Source organism: Pangasianodon hypophthalmus, chromosome 23 (genome assembly GCF_027358585.1).
Source record: "Pangasianodon hypophthalmus isolate fPanHyp1 chromosome 23, fPanHyp1.pri, whole genome shotgun sequence".
Lineage (NCBI taxonomy): Eukaryota > Metazoa > Chordata > Actinopteri > Siluriformes > Pangasiidae > Pangasianodon > Pangasianodon hypophthalmus.
The window spans coordinates 15,287,692-15,309,951 of NC_069732.1; the positions used below are offsets into that span (position 1 = coordinate 15,287,692).

Genomic DNA, 22,260 nt, shown 5'->3' on the forward strand with positions numbered 1-22,260 from the left:
ATAAGTAGGAGTCAGACATATTTTGATGAAATATATGATAAAACCTTTGTGTTGAGGAATTGAAGAAAGTATGTCTGTTATTGTGACGATGGGCCGGCAGCCCGCACACATAAACCAGCAAGCACTCCTCTCTCTACTCCACTCTACTCCTCACGGCAGCTCCCTACCCTCCTTGAGAAGATGGGAGAGTAAAAAATGGGCCTGTGGTATGGGTAAAACAGACAGTTGTCTCTGTACCTTGCAGACGACAAAGCGCCAACCTGCCCGTCTGCCAACCGCAGAGCCCCTTGGGTCCCGCAGCAGCACTGCAACCTCTCCTGTGCCGTGCCCCTTTCAGGGACACCCGCGACCCCTTCACCCAGCACCAAGCCTGCACTACCACCCGGCACCCCACTTACCCTTCCTGCACCTGTAAATAAAAGACACTTGTGCAGCTTACCTTTCTCTCCTGTGGTCCATGCTCAGTCCTCCACATATACTAAGTGCTACAGTTATGTTTACGTATAAATGTAAGGAAAAAGAAAGACTAAACTGTACCTAATAGGGGTGTAATGATTCACTACTGGATGGATTCGATTCAGTTCAGGTCAAGTCAAGTCAATTCAAGTGGATTTTTATTGTCATTTCTCTATATAGCTTGTATACATTGGAATGAAATGCCATTTTTCAGGACCATGGTGCAACATTACGTACACAAAACTACAGTACACAAAACTACATTAAGTGTAAATTCAGTGTGAGACGAGTGCAGGAAAATAAATACAGTTGTTTATAATAATACTGTAATAAACTATAATACTTTTGTAATAAATAGTAATAAACTGTTGCTGAGTCTGGTGGTGGTGGCACAGATGCTCTGGTACCTTCTGCCAGATGATACCGGGTTGAACATTCTATATTCTCCAAATATCAAAAGGTCACTAAAATTTCCCACCAGCATCATGAACTGTATAAAATCACACTATAAAATGTGTGGGTTTTTCACAGCTCTGAGCAAAGGTAAGGCTCAGATACAGGAACAGAGAATGAGGATTAGGCTCATAGCTCAGGCATTCCAGGCATGGGGAATTTTCCTGCAAAAGCCTCAACCTCATCTCGGATTTCTCGTACTCTGTTTTGATAGTTTTTATCCTGAGCAAGAGTTTCCTTGAACTCCTTGAAACTGGATTTGGGGTTCATGTTCATCTGGATCTCCACAGCCAACTGAATGCCTAATGAAATACAGTTAAATATTATTGTAGTACTTGTACTTTTTAAATGGTTTTGTTTTGCAAAATGCAATTAACTCACCTCTGTGAAGTAATTCTACAACTTGGCAGAAATCTTCCTCCACTAAACCTCGTGATGTGAGGGCTGGTGTGCCTAAACGGAGGCCAAAGGGGTGCAATGCACTGTCACCTGCAGTACAGAAGATGATACAGTATGTAAGTTATGAAACAAGCAATAATTTTTTATGCTCATTATGGTAAATCTGCTAAAAATCAATAGCCTGTGATGTCTATGATGGACTATAGACTGTGTTAACCAGATACAGTGCTGGGACAGTAAAAAAAAAAAATCTAATTCATCCAAACTTTTCAAACAACAAATGAATCCATTAGGGATAATCATCAAGTGGCACCTGGGCAAGGGCTCTTGTTACAGCCAATAGCGCAGTCCTGTAGCACCTTCACTGCCCTCACTCCATCAATTCCATTCGGACGAAGGTCTAGCAAGAAAAGGTGAGTATCTGTACCACCTGAATGCAGATGCAGATACGACTGATAAGATTAAGTCAGATGAATAAATGAGACAATTCGACAATGCCTATTATTCAGAGTTCTTCCCTGGCAAATTTATAAATGTCATAAAATATTCTGAGAAAATGCTTAGCCCATATCATGGAAAATTGGAATTGTTGTTAATGTAAATAAAATAATTTTATATACTATATAAACATTGTCAAAATTCTCTTCTTAATCTATATAGGACACACAGTACATAGACTCAGCATCCACTTTAATAGGAACACCTATACACCTGCTCATTTATGCAGTTATTCAATCAGCCAATCATGTGGCAGCAGCACAATGCATAAAATCACGCAGAGCTTCATTTACTGTTTACATCAAACTTCAGAATGAAGAAAATGTGTGATCTCTGTAACCTTAACTGTGGCATGGATATTGGTACCAGATAGGCTGGTTTGAGTATTTCAGAAGCTGCTGATCTCCTGGGATTTTCATACGCAACAGTCTCTGGAGTTTGTGGTTTGAAAAACAAAAAACATTGAGTGAGAAGGAGAATCACCTTGTTGATGAGAGAGGTCAGAAGAAAATGGACAGATTGGTTCAAGCCACCAGGAAGGATATAGTAACTGATATAATCACTTGAGTTTGTTGAGTGAATTTTCTTCTAATGTCAATGCCTACTATAAAATAATACTATTGCAAAAAATCTTATTGACTGCTGTCCCCCCTGAAAATCTTGACATCATGCTTGAAAGACTGATATCAGCCAAGCTAAATGGACATGATCAATATTTATATGCAGACAATTAGCACAACAAGTGTGTGTGTGTGTGTGTGTGTGTGTGTGTGTCGGGGGGGTTGGGGTTCCTGTCTGTGAAATCTGTCATTATATCTGGGATCTCTCATATTTTCTATACTGGTAAGGATTATATATAGATTTTGTTGCATCACTCAAGCATAAGCAGTAATGTTTTTTACTAAAATTTTGTTGCTAAATGACCACAGTACAAAATGCAAGGCATACAATGATTTGTCTAATAAAATGTGTTTCTGCTATGTAGGACGTGATAAACATAAAACTCACCTGTGACAATTTTGTAGCCCTTTTCTATTAAAGAAGATGCTAAAGTCCTGCAATTTGCCAGCATTTGTACCTGGTAAGCCTTGAATTCTGGAGTCATTGCCTGCTTCAATGCTACAGCCAGTCCTATGCATAAAATTCAGGAATAATATGCAATTTCCAAGAAACTATTTGTCTATTAGTTTATTTTGAAAGTTTAAAAGTGCACGATAATATTTTAACAGGAGGCAATGCAATAGAAATATTTCCCACAGACTCAAGTAAAAATGGTCTTAAAATCATAATCACTTAATAAACAACAAGACAACCTGGAAGGATTAAAAAAGGAGATAAAAATGCATAACTAGTCACCTGCAATGGAATGGTTGTGACGTCCTCCCTGCAGCCTGGGAAACACAGCTTCACAGATCAAACTCTCCAGGTTGTAAAGAGTTTCCTTTCCTGTTTTTGCATCCGCACTGTGTACACCTTAAAGGTAGAACTGTTAGCTGATATCACAGAAAATAAAGCAGATCAAATCTGACCTTTTCCTTAGTCACAAAGAACCAACCTTTCCTGTAAAATATGGCCCCAGCTCTGCAGCCTCTCAGGGTCTTATAGGTGGAGGTCGAAACAATATCACAGTAATCAAAGGGGGATGGAACCAATCCAGCTGCAACAAGTCCACTAATGTGTGCCATGTCACCTAGCAGGTAAGCCCCATTCTCATCTGCTATATTGCGCAGACGACTATAATCCAGGTTACGCGAGTAGGAGGTGGTACCTATGAGAATAAGACACAGGCAGATGACAGGTATGATGTTCAAATTATGGATGGAAAAAATATAATAATTCCCCTTAACCAAAAAGGACAAAAACATCTAAGCACAGCGTGTGTCCTAGAAAGCAGATAGGATTGTTTGTCTAATCGCTAAGTGATTTTCCTTGGTAGAATATTTCAGCAATAACACTTACCTGCAATGATTAGTTTTGGCTTGAATAAACGAGCTTTTTCCTCTAGTTGGTCGTAATCAATGTAACCAGTCTCTTGGTTGACCTAGAAATATTCAAAAGCTAGAATAAAATGCACCTACCATGGCAATGATATAAAAAAATACTCTATATGGCCAAAGGTATGCGTCTAAACTCCACTCTCCCACTAGACTTTGGAGTGTGGCCCCCATGAATTTGTGTTCATTCAGCTACAAGAGCATTAGTGAGGTCGAGTGAGTTCATCCCAAAGGTGTTCAGTGGGGTTGAGGTCAGGGCTCTGTGCAGGACACTCGAGTTCTTCCACTCCAACCTTCTCAAATCATGTCTTCATGGAGCTCGCTTTGTGCACAGGGGCATTGTCATGCTGGAACAGGTTTGGGCCTCTTAGTTCCAGTGAAGGGAAACTGTAAAGCTACAGCATACAAAGACATTCTATACAATTGTGTGCTTCCAACTTTGTAGCAACAGTTTGGGGAAGAACCACATATGGCTGTGATGGTCAGGTGTCTATATTCCTTTGGCCATATAGTGTATATCAGGATAATTAAGCCTTACAAATGAACGCCAAATAAACAATACCTTGTATGACATTGATTTAAAGAAAATAGAGGTGGCAGAGAATTTCTCTTTGTCCATTATAAATCCATGGCTCTGGTGGCCACCATCACAGGGATCAAGACCCATGATCCTCCCATCAGGCTCCACTACTGATGTGTACACAGCAAAGTTGGCAAATGATCCTGAAAAGAACATGAGTTTATGAGTAACCTCAGTGTTTCTGAGAGTAACCTTCTCAAAAAGAAACAAATATATAAACTTACCAGAATAAGGCTGCACATTTACACCCCATTTTTCTGGATCAAGTCTATAAACCTTCAATGCTCTTTGCTGACAGAGATGCTCCAGTTCATCCACACTGTCTTCGTCACCAGAGTATCGAAAGCTATTTTTGCAAAGGTATTATTATTAAAAGTAACATATACAATGTAAAACAAAAGAAGTGAACATTATGCCATAAAACATCTATAAAAAAGTAGTTTCACCTTTGTTGAATAAATTTGTTGCTTATGCACGAGCTCAGGACCTCTGAAACAGCACGACTGGTAAAGTTCTCAGATGCAATAAGTGATAAACTATATGTCTGTCTCCTCTTCTCCTTCTGAATGATGTTAAATACCTATTGACAGGTTTTTAATCTGTTTTAATTGTTGAAAATGCTAGTTATGGACATCCTCCAGGTGCAACATGAATCACTTGGATACCTACTTGTCAGCATGTGCACACATGCTGAGACCTTCCTACAAAGTCACATAGTGAGGTATTTCAGTTTTAGTAATACATTTTTGCATCATACAGCCATATTTCCCTGAAACCTTCCTGTTGAGCCGGCACCAGTTCTGATTGACAAGGAACCCTGGTGGATATCTGGGTTCACCTTAATTGCATATGTAACTAGTATTCTATTTCAGCCCTCTGAACTGCCAGTTATGCTGAGAATTGCCTGGTTTAATGTATCTCAACAATGTCGTATGGAACAGGACTCCTCTTACAAGGACCCTAAAGGTATTCAGTAATGAGCGCCAAAGTGATCACTAAAAAAGGTGATCACTATTTACCATTTCAGTTTGGTATCCTACTTAGGCTTGTAAGGAGGGGTCTTAAGGTTCGCCAGCACAAGGGGAAGCTTCCATGTGGGGCTACTAGGGAATTGAAGGGCTTATTACTGCCTCTTCTTAAAGGCTGATTACCCACTTCTGAAAAGCCTATAGCGCTAGCATACATAGATGAATCATTGCTGTGGCTGCCATCCTAGCATTCTCAACAGATGCCACTACCACACATGCAGTCTGACTGAATGTGTGTCTGTGGTCAAGTAGGGTGGGTATGTCCCAAATGGTCTGGTCCTTCGGTGAGGGACATACTGTGTGTTCAGTGAAATTCAATGATTCAGGAGATCATACAGCTTGGAGGACAATGCTTTTTAAAAGAGCCTTCTTGTTGGCCAATAACCAGGTTGCCACCAGGTCTTTAATTCACCTAGAAAGTAACGTGGATTTCTTTCTGGGCTTTGAGTTTCTGGGCGTTCGTTACTAGCAAGCTGTTTAGGCTGTGGGACTTGGCACTGCCATACGGTAGTCACATGCACCTAAGCAGATAACTTCTTAATGTGTACATGAGGTGCAACATAGGTGTCAGAAAAGAAGAAGGGTAAATATGACTGTATGATGAAGGCATTTATTGCAAATCATGCACACATGCCCAAGGAGGTATTCAGTTGATTCTGACCATCTCTGGAAGTTAAGAGGGGTGAAAAAGAACTGATCTGCTAATTATATTATGTAATAATGTGATTAGCATAAAATTAGCAAATTACTACAATTTTTACAATGGTAACTTACTTCTGGATCATTAGTGTTGAGAGGCTCCTGCATCATACGGTCATGTGACTCCCGTGTACTCTTGTCAAAGTAATAAACATTTTCTATGCTCTTGCTGTTAGATAGAAAATAACAAAATGTAAAATCTAAGTATTTTATTTCTGTAGGTTTTAAATTTCCAGATTCCAAACAAGGCAATTTTTGTGCACAAATAATAAATAATGTGTCTAAAGAATTTGTTACAGTACCTTCAGTAATCAGTAAAACCTTCAGTAAAAATTAACCAAAATGTATTTGTAACATTATTGTTTTGTAACCATCCAACAATTTTCTATACTGCTTATCCTACACAGGGTCACGGGGACCCTATCCCAGGGGACTTGAGGAACAACCCACTGCAGGGCACAATCGCACAAACACTTATTCACTCACTACAGATAATTTAGAGATGCCAATCAATGCCTAAAAAGCATGTCTTTGGACTGGGGTGGGGGGACCGGAGTAACTGGAGGAAACCCCCGAAGCACAAGGAGAACATGCACACAGGGAGGAGGCGGGAATCGAACCCCAACCTTGGAGATGTCAGGCAAATGTGCTTACCATTAAGATACCTTTTAAAAAAAAAAGCACTACACAAATAAAATTGAATTCAATGGTAATGGCCACATATAAGTTGTTAGATGTGTATAGCATTATTATTTATTGTAGAAGTTATTCTTTTATTACATAATGTTTTATTATTACAATTCTGAAATTTGGTAATGAAATGAAGGTAGTATATATATATATATATATTTATGTGTGTGTGTGTGTGTGTGTGTGTGTGTGTGTGTACTCACATGGCATGGTGTAATCTGTCCTGTGGATAACCCTTCATGTAGCTTGAAATCCTGGTTATGATTTTTGTTACAACTGTGCTCACTTTATTCACACATACACACACACACACACAAACACCTTAATATACTGTGTATTCTAAAGTTATAATAAATTTAGATGAAGATGCAAATGCATGTGTGTATGTATGTATATATATATATATATATATATATATATATATATATATAGAGAGAGAGAGAGAGAGAGAGAGAGAGAGAGACTTCATTAAATGTATTAATTTCTAGTGACCTTTCCTGCTTTCCTTTGCCCATGCTGGCAAAATGACTCCCATAGTATAACAGAGCCACCTGTTTTTCCTTTAATATGTCACCTGTCTGCACATGGCATTCTAACAAAAGTCTCAGTCTTTGAAATAGCACTTTGATACTGCCACAAGCACCATCTTATGATTTGTCTGCAGAGGCATCAATTTACCATAATATGAGGTTTAATACTGGTTTGGGTAATAATAACAGCCAAGATGCTCAATTGAACAAAAGCACAAATCTTTCATCAGAAATGCAGTAAATATAAGCAGCAGTCACGCATGCCTTGATGTTTGAATATGGCCTCTTACCCTTCCTCCATTCAATATCATGCTATGAGGCAATACAACTGCTGTGTGTGTAGAAGAACTCACATTTTAACAGCAATAAGAAAAAGCTGGCAAGCGAATATATTCTGTTTCATATTAAAATGTGTCTAAGTCTGAAACAAATATATTCAACCAAATAGTAAACTACAATGTGAAAACTATATGTTCTTTACCAGAAAATGCCTTTAAGAGAGGAAGTGGCCCAGGAGGGGCACAGAGGGAACCCAGGGGGGCATCAATAAATAATGATCAGTCACTGTCTCAGTATATGGTAATGCAAGAATTTCTATTAACATTATTTTAAAGGCTACTGCTAACAAAAAAGAGACTCATCTGACAAATGAGAGGCTATGCACAAAGCATGAGATATGCCTTCCATGATTTCATTAAACAATGATATATAAATAATGTTTTTTGAATAGCTGTGTTTTATTAAAATGTACATCCAATTAAATTCATTTCTACGTATCAAACCTCTTATGTTATTGGAGACGGATTCATCTTTTCAACTTCTATTTCTCCTACTGAATAAATTCATAAAACAGCTTTCTTTCAAATTTGACATTTAAATAAAAAAAAACATACAGAACAAATCATATCAATCACATAAAATCAGATAGACAAAGAGTTTAACAGTTAAAACCTTTAAAGTGTAAAACTAAGCAATGGCGCTTCAGTCAAACGCACATAAAATCCGATATATACAGTGATTCAGCATCAGACAAACAGTTAAAACAGAGTAGATCTGCTTTTGTGGCTGTTGGCAAACTGTTTCACAATTTTCCTGTCTTTACTTTCAGCTGACACATTAGCGAAGTGAACGTAACTCAGTTAATGACGCATAATATTGTTCAAGTTATTTTGGAGCAATATGGGCAACCCTTGAGAAGAAACTGACTTTTTTTTTTTTTTTTCAAATACACATTCATTAAAATTCAGTACTAGCTAAAGTCACCAAACTGAGAGGTGTAGTATATTCTAGAGAGAGTGCATAATATTGTCCAAGCTGTTTTTTCCCCCAAATAAAAATTCATTAAAATTCAGTACTAGCTAAAGTCACCAAAGTGAGAGCTGCAGTACATTCTTGAGCAGGTGCATAATATTGTGCAAGTTGTCTTGGAACAGTTTATCTGTTCAGAAGCTACTGATTTTTCTTCCAGTAATAGATTTTTTAAAACTCACTAAAATAATCTAGAGATATAACATTCAAATGAACAGGTGTCATATAATCTAGAGTCATAATATTGTTCAACTTGCAGAAAACATCTTGTTGACATGGTATAATAGCAACAACTCAGACACTCTCTAATCTCCATATCTAATCTGATATGCCCAATTAGTAGGTGTTGTAGAAGGTATGAATTGTTTTTGGGCTTCTGTTCTAATTATTTCCAATTCAGCTAATCAGTTTATGTGTGTGGTTGGAGTGGCTTGCATTTCATAGCTCCCAAGATGCTGCTGAAATCAGGAATGTCATTAATGTCACTCTTTTCACACATTTCTTCTTTTTTTTGCCGCACTTTAGCCACGGTCCCTAACTGTGGCAAAGTTAATTTCATTTTCAGACTTTTGGGGATTTCTGGTCAATAAGGCACAAAATAAACTATTACAAGACTACATCATATGTAATCAACTACAACTGTTTAATCAAGTCAAGTTCCTAAAGAGTGACATTAAATGGCCATAAAAAGTGACATTAATGCCTGATTTCAGCAGCATCTTGCTGCATGGGAGCTACGAAATGCAAGTCATTCCATCCACACACATAAACTGATTAGCTTACTTATAAATAATAAAAATAATAAATAATAAACAATTGCTCAAAAACAACACTGCAAAAAATGACAGCAAGTGAAAATATCTTGAGTCTACTATTTCCTATTACAACAAACCAAATATAAGATTAATAAAACCTATAGTTCTAGACATTTTTACTAATTTCATGCTTGAAATACTATTCTATTAGCAGATAATTTTGCTCATTTTAAGCATTTATTTCTAGAAAGAAGCAAAATAATCTGCCAGTAGAACAAGAAAATGTGACACCTGAAATGAGTAAACATGTCTAGAAATAGGTTTAATAAACTTATATTTGGTTAATTGTAATCCTATAATAGGAAATGCTACATAAATCTGACTATATTCAAGATATTTTCACTTAAATGTCAGTTTTTGCAGTGAATACATACCTTCTACAAACACCTGGATATAACCTTACAACTGTAAAGAAAATGTAATGGATGTTGTTTTAATAATACTAATTATTAATAATTGCTCAGACTGGAGATAGCAGAGTGGCCTAGCAGTTGCTATTACATCATTTCATCAAGACTTCCTGCAAGTTTCTGCAAGATGAACAATATTATGCTCCTTGTCTAGATTTCCTGACACCTGTTAGATTGGACACTTTATATCTTTCAGAATGTTTGTGATTGTTTAAAAATATTTCTATCTATTTTTGGAAGATATGTCCACAAGTTCCGAATGGAGAAGCAAAACAAATGATAGTGTCCCTGGGTAGTGACACTATTATGCACCTTCTCTAGAATAAACTACACTCTTTACTTTGGGATGTTACCGAGTTTTTATGAATTTTTATTTGGAAAACGTTGAATAGCATTTTTATCCTGAAAAAAAAAAAAAACTAAAATAAAAAGCAGCTTTAGAGCAGTCATATGTAAAGTTTCAGCTGCGCGAGAACAGGAAATTGGAAAATATTGTTGTTATTATGAATAATAACTCCAGGTCACGCTGCAGTTAATAGTAACTTGGCTGCAGCTCGCGCGCTACAGACTGGAAATCCCCAAGTGTCTGATAATAAATCTAACTTTACTGCAGTAAATGTCAGCATGTCAGTGAGTCAGTATGTGTTTATTTCTGCATGCCTTATCGTTTTCCTAAATATAAAAAGTGAATGGACATATAGCTTACTTTTTTCCTTGGGTGACGGTGACGGCTCTGTGTAAGATCTGCAGCACAGCTTTCATTTACAGGAACTCACAGAAACTGCATTTTCCTGTTATTCTACTTCTGGATGTTTTGCATACTTGTGCATATCGCCATCTATCAGTTACTTAAAGAAATTAGTGTGCAACCAGCATTTGTAGGTTTATTAGGAGAGGAGAGGAGAGGAGCAGGAAGGAGAGGAGAGGAGGAGAGAAGAGGGGGAGAGGAGAGAAAAGAGCTTTTGCCAGTTTGTCTGCCACTCCATCGACCTTCTTGACCTTCCCAACCACAATGTCCATCTTTAAATTTCAAGAGTACCTTTAGTACTCTTTATTAGTCTTAGAGAGGAAGCAAGGGGAGGAGAGGGAAGGTAGCGAGGAGAGGAGAGAAGAGAAGAGAAGAGGAGGAAAGGAGTGGAGGAGAGGAGAGCAGGAGAGGAGGGGGAGGAGAGGAAGAGAGGAGAGCAGAGGAAGAGAGAGGAGAGCAGGAGAAGAGAGTAGAGGTGAGGAGAGGAAAGAGCTTTTGCCAGTTTGTCTGCAAGTTCATCGACCTTCTTGACCTTCCCAACCACAATGTCCATCTTTAAATTTCAAGAGTCCCTTTAGTCCTTCCTCACCTGAGTTCCTCCTGATAATCATTTCACTCTCTATTCTCACTTTACTTCCTCCACCATCCTGACTTCTGTTTCTTTTACCCATCTGACTGTTCATACTACCTCGTTCCTTCTCCCTTGCTTTTCTTCTTCCCATAGCTTCATCCAACATTTTATCTGTCACATTCCTTATCTTCTACCCAACTGACCTCCCCTCCTTTTTCCTGACAGTCCAGTCACAGACTAGAAAACATTTAATCAACTTTAATTAGCTATAAAACATTATACCAAATTAAAGTTGATTTAAAGTAACAATTTATTAACAACATTAAAAAACACCACACTTGCTTGTTTTGTTGTGACCATCAAAACACATCAGATTACATTCTTTACATTTAATTCACTTTACAATTGCATACACATTACACCTTACAGTTGTGTAACAAGAAAACAAAACATTTACTGTCATGATTGAGTCACGTGAAGAGGTTGACAGGTAACAAGTTGCTCTTCTCATGCAGTGTATGTATTTATGTACCCGTGTCGCAAGCAGTGCAATTTTAGAACGATGTTGGAACTTTGCAGAAAATGAAAAAAGCAAGTACACAATGTTTTATCTTTAGACTAGAGCAATGTTTCAGTGCTAGCCAGTCTTGGTGGAAATCATAAGGTAGAGAAGTCAAGTGTTTGCTACAATGTTAGGCCATGTAGCTTAAAGTGAAGGGACTTGGAAGAAAGAACGTCATTAATTAAATAGTCATTGCATTTTCCTTGCATCCCAAGTATCACATGCATGTCTGCACTATGCACTTCAGCAACACGAGCTGCAACAAAGCACACCATCCAGGAAAACTTCTACTATGGATAGGTCCAGTCACATATCCACGAAGATCTCAGTGACATATAAACTGCTCACAAGTCCATTTTAACAATGATCAGTAGAGCACACACTCAGCAACACTATATGAATCTGTCTTGTAGAGGAGTGTGTGTGCACGTGTGGATTGCTTTTGTAAAACTCCCCAAATAGTCCAAAAGGTACATCTTTTATAAAATATCACTGCATACTGCATGAAGAACCATCCTGCTTCATTAATCTACACTTTACTGTGAAGTGTTAGCTTTCCCTATGACCTCAGAGTGGCAGAACATAAATCATTATGTTTTAGACCCTAAATTGGCAGAACTAGAAGAAAAACCTGACTGACTTATGCTTAGGCACTGAAGCATCTTGGGTTGCCAGTAAAGTACTCTAAAATTTACAGTAAACAACTGCAAAACATATTTACATTAAAGTACTGTAATATCTTAATGTTGTATAAAATAACACACAAGCCAATACATTTGCGCATTTGGCTAATGCAGGATACAACTGAGCTAAAGATTAAGGGTCTTGCCCAAATATGTCAGCTAGGCAGTGCTCAAATTTGAACATAAATTTGAACATTGAGGTTTGAATTTTGAACAAAGCCTTAACCACTGTGACACCACAACTAGCTTGCACTGATTCAGCTACTTCTACCACTGACTTAACGTTAAGCTTTACAGAAAAGGAGGTCATGTCTTTAAATCCCAGCACCATTCCTTGCTTTACTGCCTTCTTGCGGTTCCTACCTCTGCTTCTGAGGTTTGCTATTTTTTTTGTTTCTAAAGCCTTACGGGTTTAGTTTTTTTTAAGAACTCTGTTGTATCTCCTAAGTTGTCATTCAGGTTTTACCTCAGGTACACAGGCAATAATTTGGGTCAGAGGTGGGGTTTGGATGAAATGTGTGCTAAATTTGAAAGAAATCTGAATTCACCATAAAAGTGAAAATTAAAATTGAAACAATGCAAGATACATCAGAGAGAACAAGAGCCATGTCCTAAGAAACCCCTCATATGACAGTGATTTTGGAGGTATAGCCAGAGAAAGTAAGGAAGTGCTTCCTTTAAAGCCTTTCTAAAGGAATACAGTGGCGCACTGTGTGAAAAACTGCACTCAAATGTAATAAAATGAGAATGTCATGAGTTTGAGAGTCAGACAGAATGAGTCACTGATAACTTTAACTAAGGAAATCTCTATGCTATGGAATGGCTGGAATCCTGACTGAAAAGGCTCGCATAAGTTATTGAGATAATGTGATCTGAGTGGCAACAACACATTGCAATGTTTTGGATTAAAGTAAGAAAGGTCATAAATAGAATGGCAATTTTTCATATCTAAAGGACCAAGGCCAAATTGTTACAATAGTTAAACAGAACAATAATATAAGGGACAGAAAGACAGGTGTTAGTGTTAGTTAGTAGTAGTGTGAGGGGTTAGTACAGAGATGTGTACAGGACTGTATGTTTTAATCTCACTCCCATCTGCTCCAGAACGAACTCTGACCAATCCCGTCTGCTCCCTCCGACACTCTTGACCAGTCCTACCCATAGATATTTTTGTTCGTAACTGCCTGTAATAATTTCTAATGAATTTCTTTCTATTTCATCAAAATATAAACAAATGAGTCATTTAAACCACAGCAAGCCTGACCAAGAAAGCAATATGTACAAATGAACCTGATAAGTGTAAAGCGCAGTGCCAAGTGTGCAAAGTGTCATTCATGCGAAGAGCCATGCGAACACTGCGAAGTGTCCAATACGGTCACATCTTTCTCAGTGTGGCTTATATTTGTCCTTCAAGCTTCATAGGACTAATAAAAAAACGTCCGATTCCCTGACTTTTTTGTTCGGGTCCCGCAGGATCCCCGTCCTGCTGCACACCTGTAGTGCACTAAACAGGCAGTAATTTAAAGTACAGTAGGTATGTAATATCAAAAAGTCAACAGATTTGAAAACAGAAACAATTTAGAGGTTACAGAAGGGAAACATCTTCAAAATAAATGAATTATTTAACTAATAAATTAATAATAACAATAATAATAATAACAACAATAACAACAGCAACAACAATATACTTAAAAAAACATACTTAACTGTTCCTTAGGTAAAACACTGTAAGACAAATTCCTGTTAAATTTGCTTTTATTTATCACCTGAGTCATATATAATTCACTGTATTTTTTATTTATTTTTTTTTAATTTTGGTCAGCAGACATTTCAATGCGCAAGCAAATCTATACACACTATAAAATGTGTGGAAGACTTCATAGGATATTGCAGTTAAAGCTCAGGTACAAGAACAGAGAATGAGGAATGGGCTCATAGCTCAGGCAGTCCAGGCATGGGGAATTTTCCAGCAAAAGCCTCAACCTCCTCTCGGATTTCTGTTATTCTCTTCTGATAGTTCTCATCCCGAGCCAATGTTTCTTTGAACTCCTTCAACGTGGCTTTGGGGTTCATGCTTGTCTGGATCTCCACAGTTAACTGAATGCCTAAAACCAGAGACAAATTACAATGTTGTTTAAAATTACAATACTTACCTTTCTAAATAATATTATACTGTAAAATGCAATTAACTCACATCTGTGAATATATTCTGCAACCAGGCGGAAATCCTCCTCCACTAGTCCTCGTGACGTGAGAGCAGGAGAGCCTAAACGGAGACCACTTGGGCGCAAGGCACTCTTATCACCTGCAACATATAAAATCATAAAACATGGGTCTTCTTATTCAGCTTTTTTATAGGGTGCATGTATGAGCACGTGCCTAAATGTCAACTGTTGTGTACTCATAATGCAATTAATGCAATTTATTCTATCAGTAAAACACAGACAATATTCCCATAACAAGAGGAGACCTGATTTATGCAAATACGTTCATTCTGCTTTCTCTGATGTACAAAAATAAAACCGGATTATAATATAGGATGTCACCTGGGCAGGTATTCTTGTTACAAGCAATAGCACAGGCCTCCAGCACCTTCTCTGCTCTTCCACCATCAGTTCCGTTTGGACGGAGGTCAAGCAAGATTAGATGAGTATCAGAACCACCTGAAAGCAGATACAGATGCAGATAATTAGCCAATAATGAATTGAATTTATTCGTTTGCTCTCAGGGAGATCACAATTCTCAACTTTCAATTTTATTAAAACTTCTGCTGAGAAAAGGTTCATAGGGAAAAAAGGTAAACGTTTGATTCGTTTAAATGTGGTAAGTGAATCAAACAAGGACAAAGGCTTATCTATGAACTTACTATGAATTTACTCCCATTAGTAAAAGGCTTTTTTGAAACTATTTACTCACCAGATGTTCTTGTGAGACATGTGACAGTTGCAACTGTGACAGGGACTGACTTTTGTACTATAACCTGACATAATTGGATTTGCTCTAAGGTCATTACAGACTATTACATAAAAGGGTTCTGCTAAACGTTTTCATTGTATGACCACAGGAAAAAAAAAGGTCTTTCCATTTAAGAGGATCATTTTATAAGTATTCTGATGGCAGGTAAGCCATAGTAAAGAAATGAAATGAGCAGTATACATTGTTCTGTCCATTGCTTTGAAAACAAAATATACTGTACTTCAATAGTCAGTCTGGAAATTAGATGAAGTTGGATTAGTTGAAGCCTATTCTACAGTCAACCTTGTGCAAGACTACACTAAGAAACCACTTTTTTTTTCTTTACTGGAACATTATCACTTTCATAGCACTTTGGATAAAGTTAAGAATTCCTCCCAGAGTTATATTCGTTGTCCTTTAAAAGTAAATTTGATGGAGAGCGTCCCATTCAGCTAGTTTAGATCCAGACTCGTTTTCGGTTGCGACTGAGTTTCAACTCCCGGGTCATTATCAGCCCTGCTGTAGGCACTGCATTCTTCATCCCAGGTCGCTCATTGAGCTATAAGGAAGACTCTGCTGACATGAGTTTCCGTGCTGTATGCTCTCAGCACCAGAATCAACCATTTTAGTTGAGCCACCAAGCTGTTCGCATGAGTGAATTTTAAGAATAGATACATCCCTAAAGTGTAGTATGATACACAGTTAATTATTTTGCACGTTTATTGCACCAGTGTCGTCATTCGCAATGCAGCCGAAAAAAAACATTAAACCTGGAAAGGTAATTTGTAGCCTGTATATGTTAACTGAAGTGCAGTTTGCTGCATTCTTTGCTGTTTCTCAGCATTTAATTATGCTTTACTTATAGAAAAGACAAACAGTTGACTATTTTTGAACTGCTGGTCAACTATTAAAAATGAATAGTGGTGCAATACCTAGTCCAGGGGAATTTAGTCAGCCCTTCTGCAATGACAAGCTCATCTCTGCAAATAAAATACACCTTGCGATTGCTAGTAAATGATAGACATCAGGCTTACCGGTGACAATTTTGTAGCCCTTTTCCATCAGAGCCGCTGCCAAAGCCTTGCAATTTGCCAGCACTTGTAACTGGTAGACCTTGAACTCTGGAGTCAGTGCCTGCTTCAGTGCTACAGCCACTCCTATTCATCAAATCCCATAAAATAAACTTTTTACTACAATCCATTAAACAAAATTGCATTTTAATTGGAAAATCAAAACAATTTGTTTTAACTGTAAACACATCAATTACCAAGATTGCTGATGTACTTTATTTTGATTTCTTCAACAATTGATGAAAGTGTTTTTTCCCCTCAAATTATGGTTTGTGTTCTTCATACAGGTGGATCTGAACACACACTTTAATCTGTGACACAGTAATGTACTGTATATTTGGACAGCTATTACATACAAGCAAGCTGTAATCTGAGCCATAATTATCTAAACGATGCCCCTATTTAGCTGGATACAGTGCTGAGAAGAACAACCCCTATTTTCTAACCCATATTTGATCTCTTTGGTGAAATGGTAGCTGTTTATATTAGCAGTAAATATATGTGACTGTCTGGGAAAAACCTGTCGGATGGTGCTGTGCCTGAATTCTGGGAAAACCAGGAAAAATTACAAAACAAAACAAAAAAAAAAAACTTTTTTTTTTTTTAAACTAAAAGTGGTGTTCTGCTTATAACTTGAAGGAAAAATGTAGAAATCTTTTTGCTAACTTGCCTAGCTTTCTACAGAGATCACGTTAGGTAGATAAGGAGATCAAATCAAATCAATAAATAAATAACCATTGCTTAATTGATGTGTAAAATTGAAACAATCGATGTGTTTGTATCTATCAGTGGAACTGGAATGCAATCTTTCATTGCAACTGAAAATGAAAATGTCTTCCTTTTTTTTTTTTTTTTTTTGAATACGCAAATATAAAAAAAAATTGAATGATAACTGAACCAAGACATTTATTGTTATAGACTTATTGCTGAATTTAAGCATTCATTACAATAATACACAACAATCATGCAAAAACGGTTTAACTTAAAGCCAGTACATGAAATTATCCCACCTAGTGGTTATACATTATATATAACTGTGCAATGGATAAAGGACTGATTCTGTATGGCTTCTGAAATATTACGAAGTATTACGAAATATTACAAAAAAATTAAACATTTAGTAAAATTTTTAAAAATACAATAAGGAGAACAATCCGAGAAGTAGATGTCGTGTTTGCCAGTTCTCCGAAACTAATAAAAGACTATACTGTGTCCTCTCTGACACCGTACCCTTAGAAACTAAAAATTCAACAAATACAACAAGACAAAATGGAATACCTTCGCACTGCTGGTCAGAGTTATCATCAGAGTTATTGATCAGAATGTAATCTTTAGGTTAGGAGATACCAAAATTGGTTACCTGCAATGGCATGGTTATGAGGTCCTCCCTGCAGCCCAGGAAACACAGCCTGATTGATCAAACTCTCCAGGTTGTAAAGAGATTCCTTCCCTGTTTTTGCATCCACACTGCGCACACCTAATGAGTATCACGTTCAAACACTGAGACTGATCACACACACAAAAATACAGCAAATAAAAGAAAAAAATCACTGCGAAATCTGATCTTTTTCCACATTCACAAAGAACCAACCTTTCCTGTAAAAGATGATCCCTGCCCTGCAGCCTCTCAGGGTCTTATGGGTAGTTGTGGAAACAATATCACAGTAATCAAAGGGGGATGGAATCACGCCGGCTGCAACAAGCCCACTAATGTGTGCCATGTCGGCCAGCAGGTAAGCCCCATTCTCATCTGCTATCTTCCGCAGGCGACTATAATCCAGGTTACGCGAGTAGCAACTGGTCCCTATGAGAATAAGACCCAGAAGAAACTCAGTGTACACGGGCAGTAATGATGAGACGCATCGTGTAGTTTTGTTACATATGAAGCTCTAACACTCGGTATAATAAAGCAGGCTATTCATCATAAAACGCTGCTTATATTACATGAAGTGTAATAAACCTTTAAACTTAATGCCTACACAATAGCTTTCTCTTTATCTCGAATCAGGAGAGGCTACACGCATTTTTACGTTCAGCAGCAAGGAGGAAGTTGAAGCAAACACTGTATTTAACCAGCCGTTCCTCACTGATTCAACCCGCGATAAAGAAATCATCACAGCAACTGGGAAATCCATATTCAGTTTCAGAGAACCCAGGATTCAAAAACACATCTGGGGCAAAAGAGAGCTGCGTGACTGTGCGAAAAGCTCCGTGTTTGAGACCTTATGAACCACCTCAGTGAAAGCTCAGGAATGATTCATTTAGTTACATTCTAACGCACAGTTATTGTTCTTCGCTATATGCTGCTAAGAGTCTGAATGGATCACTCATACACTCCGTCATAATTCATTTTTAATAATAACGACATATCAACAACAAGTGTTTCAACTAGTGTCCTTTTATAATTGCTTTAATCAATTGAAAAGGGAAATCTAAGGCACACATACAGGCAATGCTTATTTTTGCTGTATCAGAAATGTATCGTATCAAGGCACCATTGAATTGAAATCATATCACATTAGATTTTTGAATCCTGTTTCTCATAAAGATAAGACTTATGGAATTCTTTCTGTTAAAATAGTGATAAAATAACCAGGATGTCTTTCTTAAATCTCCCAGCTTAAAATGTTGCAGCAACAACACAAACCTGCAATGATCAATTTTGGGTGGAAGAGACGAGCATTTTCCTCTAGTCGGTCATAATCAATGTAACCAGTCTCTTGATTGACCTAAAAATAAAAAATGTAACGTAAATCATCCTACTGATAATGATATTATGATTTACCAGGCAGAGGACTCAAGGTACCCAAAGTTAAGCAACATTAAGTCTTATAAATGAACAGATACCTTGTATGGCATTGACTCAAAGAAAATGGAGGTGGCAGAAATTTTTTTCTTGTCCGTCATAAATCCATGGGTCAAGTGACCACCATCAGGGAGATCCAGACCCATGATCCTCCCATGAGGCTCCACTACTGCTGTGTACACAGCGAAGTTGGCAGGTGACCCTGAACACAACATGTTCATGAGTAACCACTGATACGCAGCAGACCAAGGCCAGTGTTCAAAACAACATATATTCAAATTTACTTACCAGAATAAGGCTGCACGTTCACACCCCATTTCTCCGGGTCAAGACCATAAACCTTTAATGCTCTTTGCTGACAGAGACGCTCCAGTTCATCCACGTGTTCCGTGCCACCATAGTATCTAATGATATTTTTGCCAAGAGCTGATGTTTAGAATTACAACATACAATATACAATAAATACTGCATATCTTTAGACATTTAAATATGGCAGATTTACCTCTGGCCAGGATATCCTTCTGAATATTTGTTGTTCATGCACGAGCCCAGAGCCTCCAGAACAGCACGACTTGTGAAGTTCTCAGATGCAATGAGCTCTAAACCGTACGTCTGTCTCTTCTTCTCCTTCTTAATGATCTCAAATACCTGTTGACATGTTTGATGCGAACGGAATATTTGTTTAACCCTTATCTTTGATGCAACATATTAAAACAGTAGGTTTACACAGTAATATACCTCAGGATCATTGGTACTGAGTGCTTCCTGCAGCATCCTGTTGTGAGACTCCCAAGTATCCTTGTCAATGCAACAACCGTTGTGTGCCATGTTCTTTGCATAAATACAAGTTAAAATTACAAAGTACAGTAGGTTCTCAAAGGCTTGTGACACAATCTTGAATGTTTTCTCTGCATTCTACCAGTATTCAACTGTTAAATATACCTTCTAGGAGTTGAAGAAGGATGCTAAAGGAATTCCAATAGGATTAATTAGTGTCAATCTTTTGAACTTTCCAAGATTTGCTGTGACTGAAGTTCTGCATCTTCACTCTATGGCTGAAAGTTTGTGGACACCTGACCATCACATTGATATGTGCTGCCTGTTGAACATCCCATTCCAGGTTTAGTCCCTCTCTACTGTTATAATAAGCTCCACTCTTCTGGGAAGGTTTTCCACTAGATGTTGGAGCGTGGCTGTGGAGATTTGTGTTCATTTAGCCACAAGAGCATTAGTGAGATCAGGCACTGATGTTACAGTAGATGAGGAGGTCTGGGGTGCAGTCAGTGTTCCAGTTCATCCCAAAGGTGTTCAGTGGGGTTGAGGTCAGGGCTCTGTGCAGGACACTCGAGTTCTTCCACTCCAACCTTCACACACCATGTCTTCATGGAGCTCGCTTTGTGCACAGGGGCATCGGCATGCTCAAACAGGTTTGAGTTCCAGTGAAGGGAAATTGTAATGCTACAGCATACAAAGACTTTCTAGACAAGTGTGTGCTTTCAGCTTTGAGGAAGAACCGTATGGATATGATGATCAGGTGTCCACAAACTTTTGGCCAGATAGTCTAGACAGGAACTTCTCACTTAAATAGTTTGGCAAAGTTTCTTTTATGATTAGCAGAAATGCATCCCCATCAACAACATGATAGAGTTTCCTCCTGGCGATGGAGTGATTTCTGCGGCTCACATTGTTTTGCAGGGACTGATAGTGAAAATATTAATAAATAATAGTAAAAATTGAGTGTTTGGTGAGCTGTATAAGTAGATCTCTGATCAGACATGGCCTTGCTTCTGCATGATGCAACTGCAGCAGGCGTGCTGTCTACGTCACGCCATTCATTAAACCAGGGGTAGTGCATAGAAATATGGTCAGTGAATGCATTCTCAGTTCTCATAATATAGCAAAAAAAAAAAAAAAACATATTAATTAACCACATGTTAATAAATCTACTTAATACAAAACTCGGTTAGCAGCAGGCTACCCTATGGTAACTTTGCTAACATCATGCACATGGATTTAATCCAGTTTCAAGACCTACAGTTAGTATTAGGGAGCATTGCCTGTATAATCTGTGATATGAGTGCTATATTGCTTGCTTGTTTATGAATATTATACCAAAATAAAAACATTTTTAAGCAATATTACAACAATGGAAGAAAGATCTTACCTTTGCCACTGAGAGGGAAATCAGTTGCAGGGATTATATGTGCTTTTCACGCAAATAAGGTCAGGATTCAAAGTCCAGGAAAGTTTAGAGAGAGCTCTTGAGCTCTCCTCTCCCACCAGATAAGGATAATGTCGGTGCACGCGGTACCTCGACTGAGGGGCGGGTCTATCTCCCAGGAGGCAACCTGTCAATCATTAAATCCTGGCTTTAAAAACAACAACAATGAAATTATCTTCTTAATCAAGCAGACTACCGTCGTAAACCTAACTCTAAAAAGACATTCTGAGTTCAATATTCTTCTGAGACTCGTGAAGTTAAAATATTCTTTCTTTATTCATTTTTTGTCTATTTCCAGCAGTATCCAATGACACCCATTCCCGCTAAAATACGCTATTTTAAAAAAACTATAACTATAACAATATTCTATACATCTATAATCATAGAGATGAAATGCTCGAAATGAGCTACAAAATGCACTGGAGAAAAAATAGTATGGTGGCTGTTTTTTTTTTTAACTTTTCGTCCATGTCTTCCAACCGGAACTATATATAGGCAGCACAATGCGAACGGACACAATTGCGTACGGACCATGAAGAGATTTATTTTATCCGACTGGTTAGCTCTAGGCGTTATACAAACTTGTAGTTTGTGTAAAGTTGACACCTGGTTACCACTTTTCTCTGAATTTCTGTCTTATAAGATTCTTCATAAAAAGTTAACGAGTCGGATAAAAAAAATCTTTCCATGGTCCGTACGCAATTGCGTCCGTTCGCATTGTGCTGCTTACATATAGTTCCGGCTGGAAGTCATGGACGAAAATTGAATAAAGTGCCTCTCTGAT

At 37.8% G+C, this 22,260-nt stretch overlaps 2 protein-coding genes across 3 annotated transcripts; both read right to left on the reverse strand.

Moving 5' to 3' along the window:
- Positions 1 to 612: 612 nt before the first annotated feature.
- LOC117595723 (serine hydroxymethyltransferase, cytosolic-like) lies at positions 613 to 10,609 on the reverse strand. Of its 2 annotated transcripts, XM_053228658.1 has the most exons (13): positions 10,567 to 10,609; positions 7,001 to 7,082; positions 6,183 to 6,276; positions 4,827 to 4,960; positions 4,605 to 4,726; positions 4,363 to 4,523; positions 3,766 to 3,847; positions 3,362 to 3,574; positions 3,163 to 3,279; positions 2,815 to 2,937; positions 1,622 to 1,738; positions 1,291 to 1,398; positions 613 to 1,211 (listed from the first exon to the last, which is right to left on the reverse strand). In XM_053228658.1, coding segments are annotated over exons 1-13 (1,527 nt in total). In that variant the 5' UTR covers positions 10,568 to 10,609; the 3' UTR covers positions 613 to 1,038. The 2 variants fall into 2 exon arrangements, with proteins under 2 accessions (XP_053084633.1, XP_053084634.1); XM_053228659.1 differs by lacking the exons at positions 4,827 to 4,960; positions 10,567 to 10,609 and having other exon boundaries at positions 7,001 to 7,015.
- Positions 10,610 to 14,161: 3,552 nt separating this feature from the next.
- On the reverse strand, positions 14,162 to 21,733 carry LOC113536189 (serine hydroxymethyltransferase 1 (soluble)). The gene is made up of 12 exons (XM_026930018.3): positions 21,420 to 21,733; positions 19,994 to 20,086; positions 19,758 to 19,903; positions 19,544 to 19,659; positions 19,297 to 19,457; positions 19,097 to 19,178; positions 18,041 to 18,253; positions 17,810 to 17,926; positions 16,414 to 16,536; positions 14,971 to 15,087; positions 14,619 to 14,729; positions 14,162 to 14,529 (listed from the first exon to the last, which is right to left on the reverse strand). The coding sequence occupies exons 2-12, from the start codon at positions 20,081 to 20,083 to the stop codon at positions 14,357 to 14,359; spliced, it is 1,449 nt and encodes a 482-aa protein (XP_026785819.1). The 5' UTR covers positions 20,084 to 20,086; positions 21,420 to 21,733; the 3' UTR covers positions 14,162 to 14,356.
- Between the last annotated feature and the right edge of the window lie 527 nt (positions 21,734 to 22,260).

Excerpts from the sequence above, each read along its gene's own strand:
- LOC117595723 (XM_053228658.1), bottom strand. Across the intron at positions 4,961-6,182 it reads TCAACACTAATGATCCAGAA|GTATTTAACATCATTCAGAA; the intron begins GTAAGTTACCAT and ends ACCTGTCAATAG. Across the intron at positions 4,524-4,604 it reads AAATGTGCAGCCTTATTCTG|GATCATTTGCCAACTTTGCT; the intron begins GTAAGTTTATAT and ends TGTTCTTTTCAG.
- LOC113536189 (XM_026930018.3), bottom strand. The coding sequence starts at position 20,083 with ATGGCACACAACGGTTGTTGCATTGACAAGGATACTTGGGAGTCTCAC. Across the intron at positions 15,088-16,413 it reads GGGCTACAAAATTGTCACCG|GTGGTTCTGATACTCATCTA; the intron begins GTAAGCCTGATG and ends ATCTGCTTTCAG. Across the intron at positions 14,530-14,618 it reads TGCAGAATATATTCACAGAT|GCATTCAGTTAACTGTGGAG; the intron begins GTGAGTTAATTG and ends CTCTGGTTTTAG.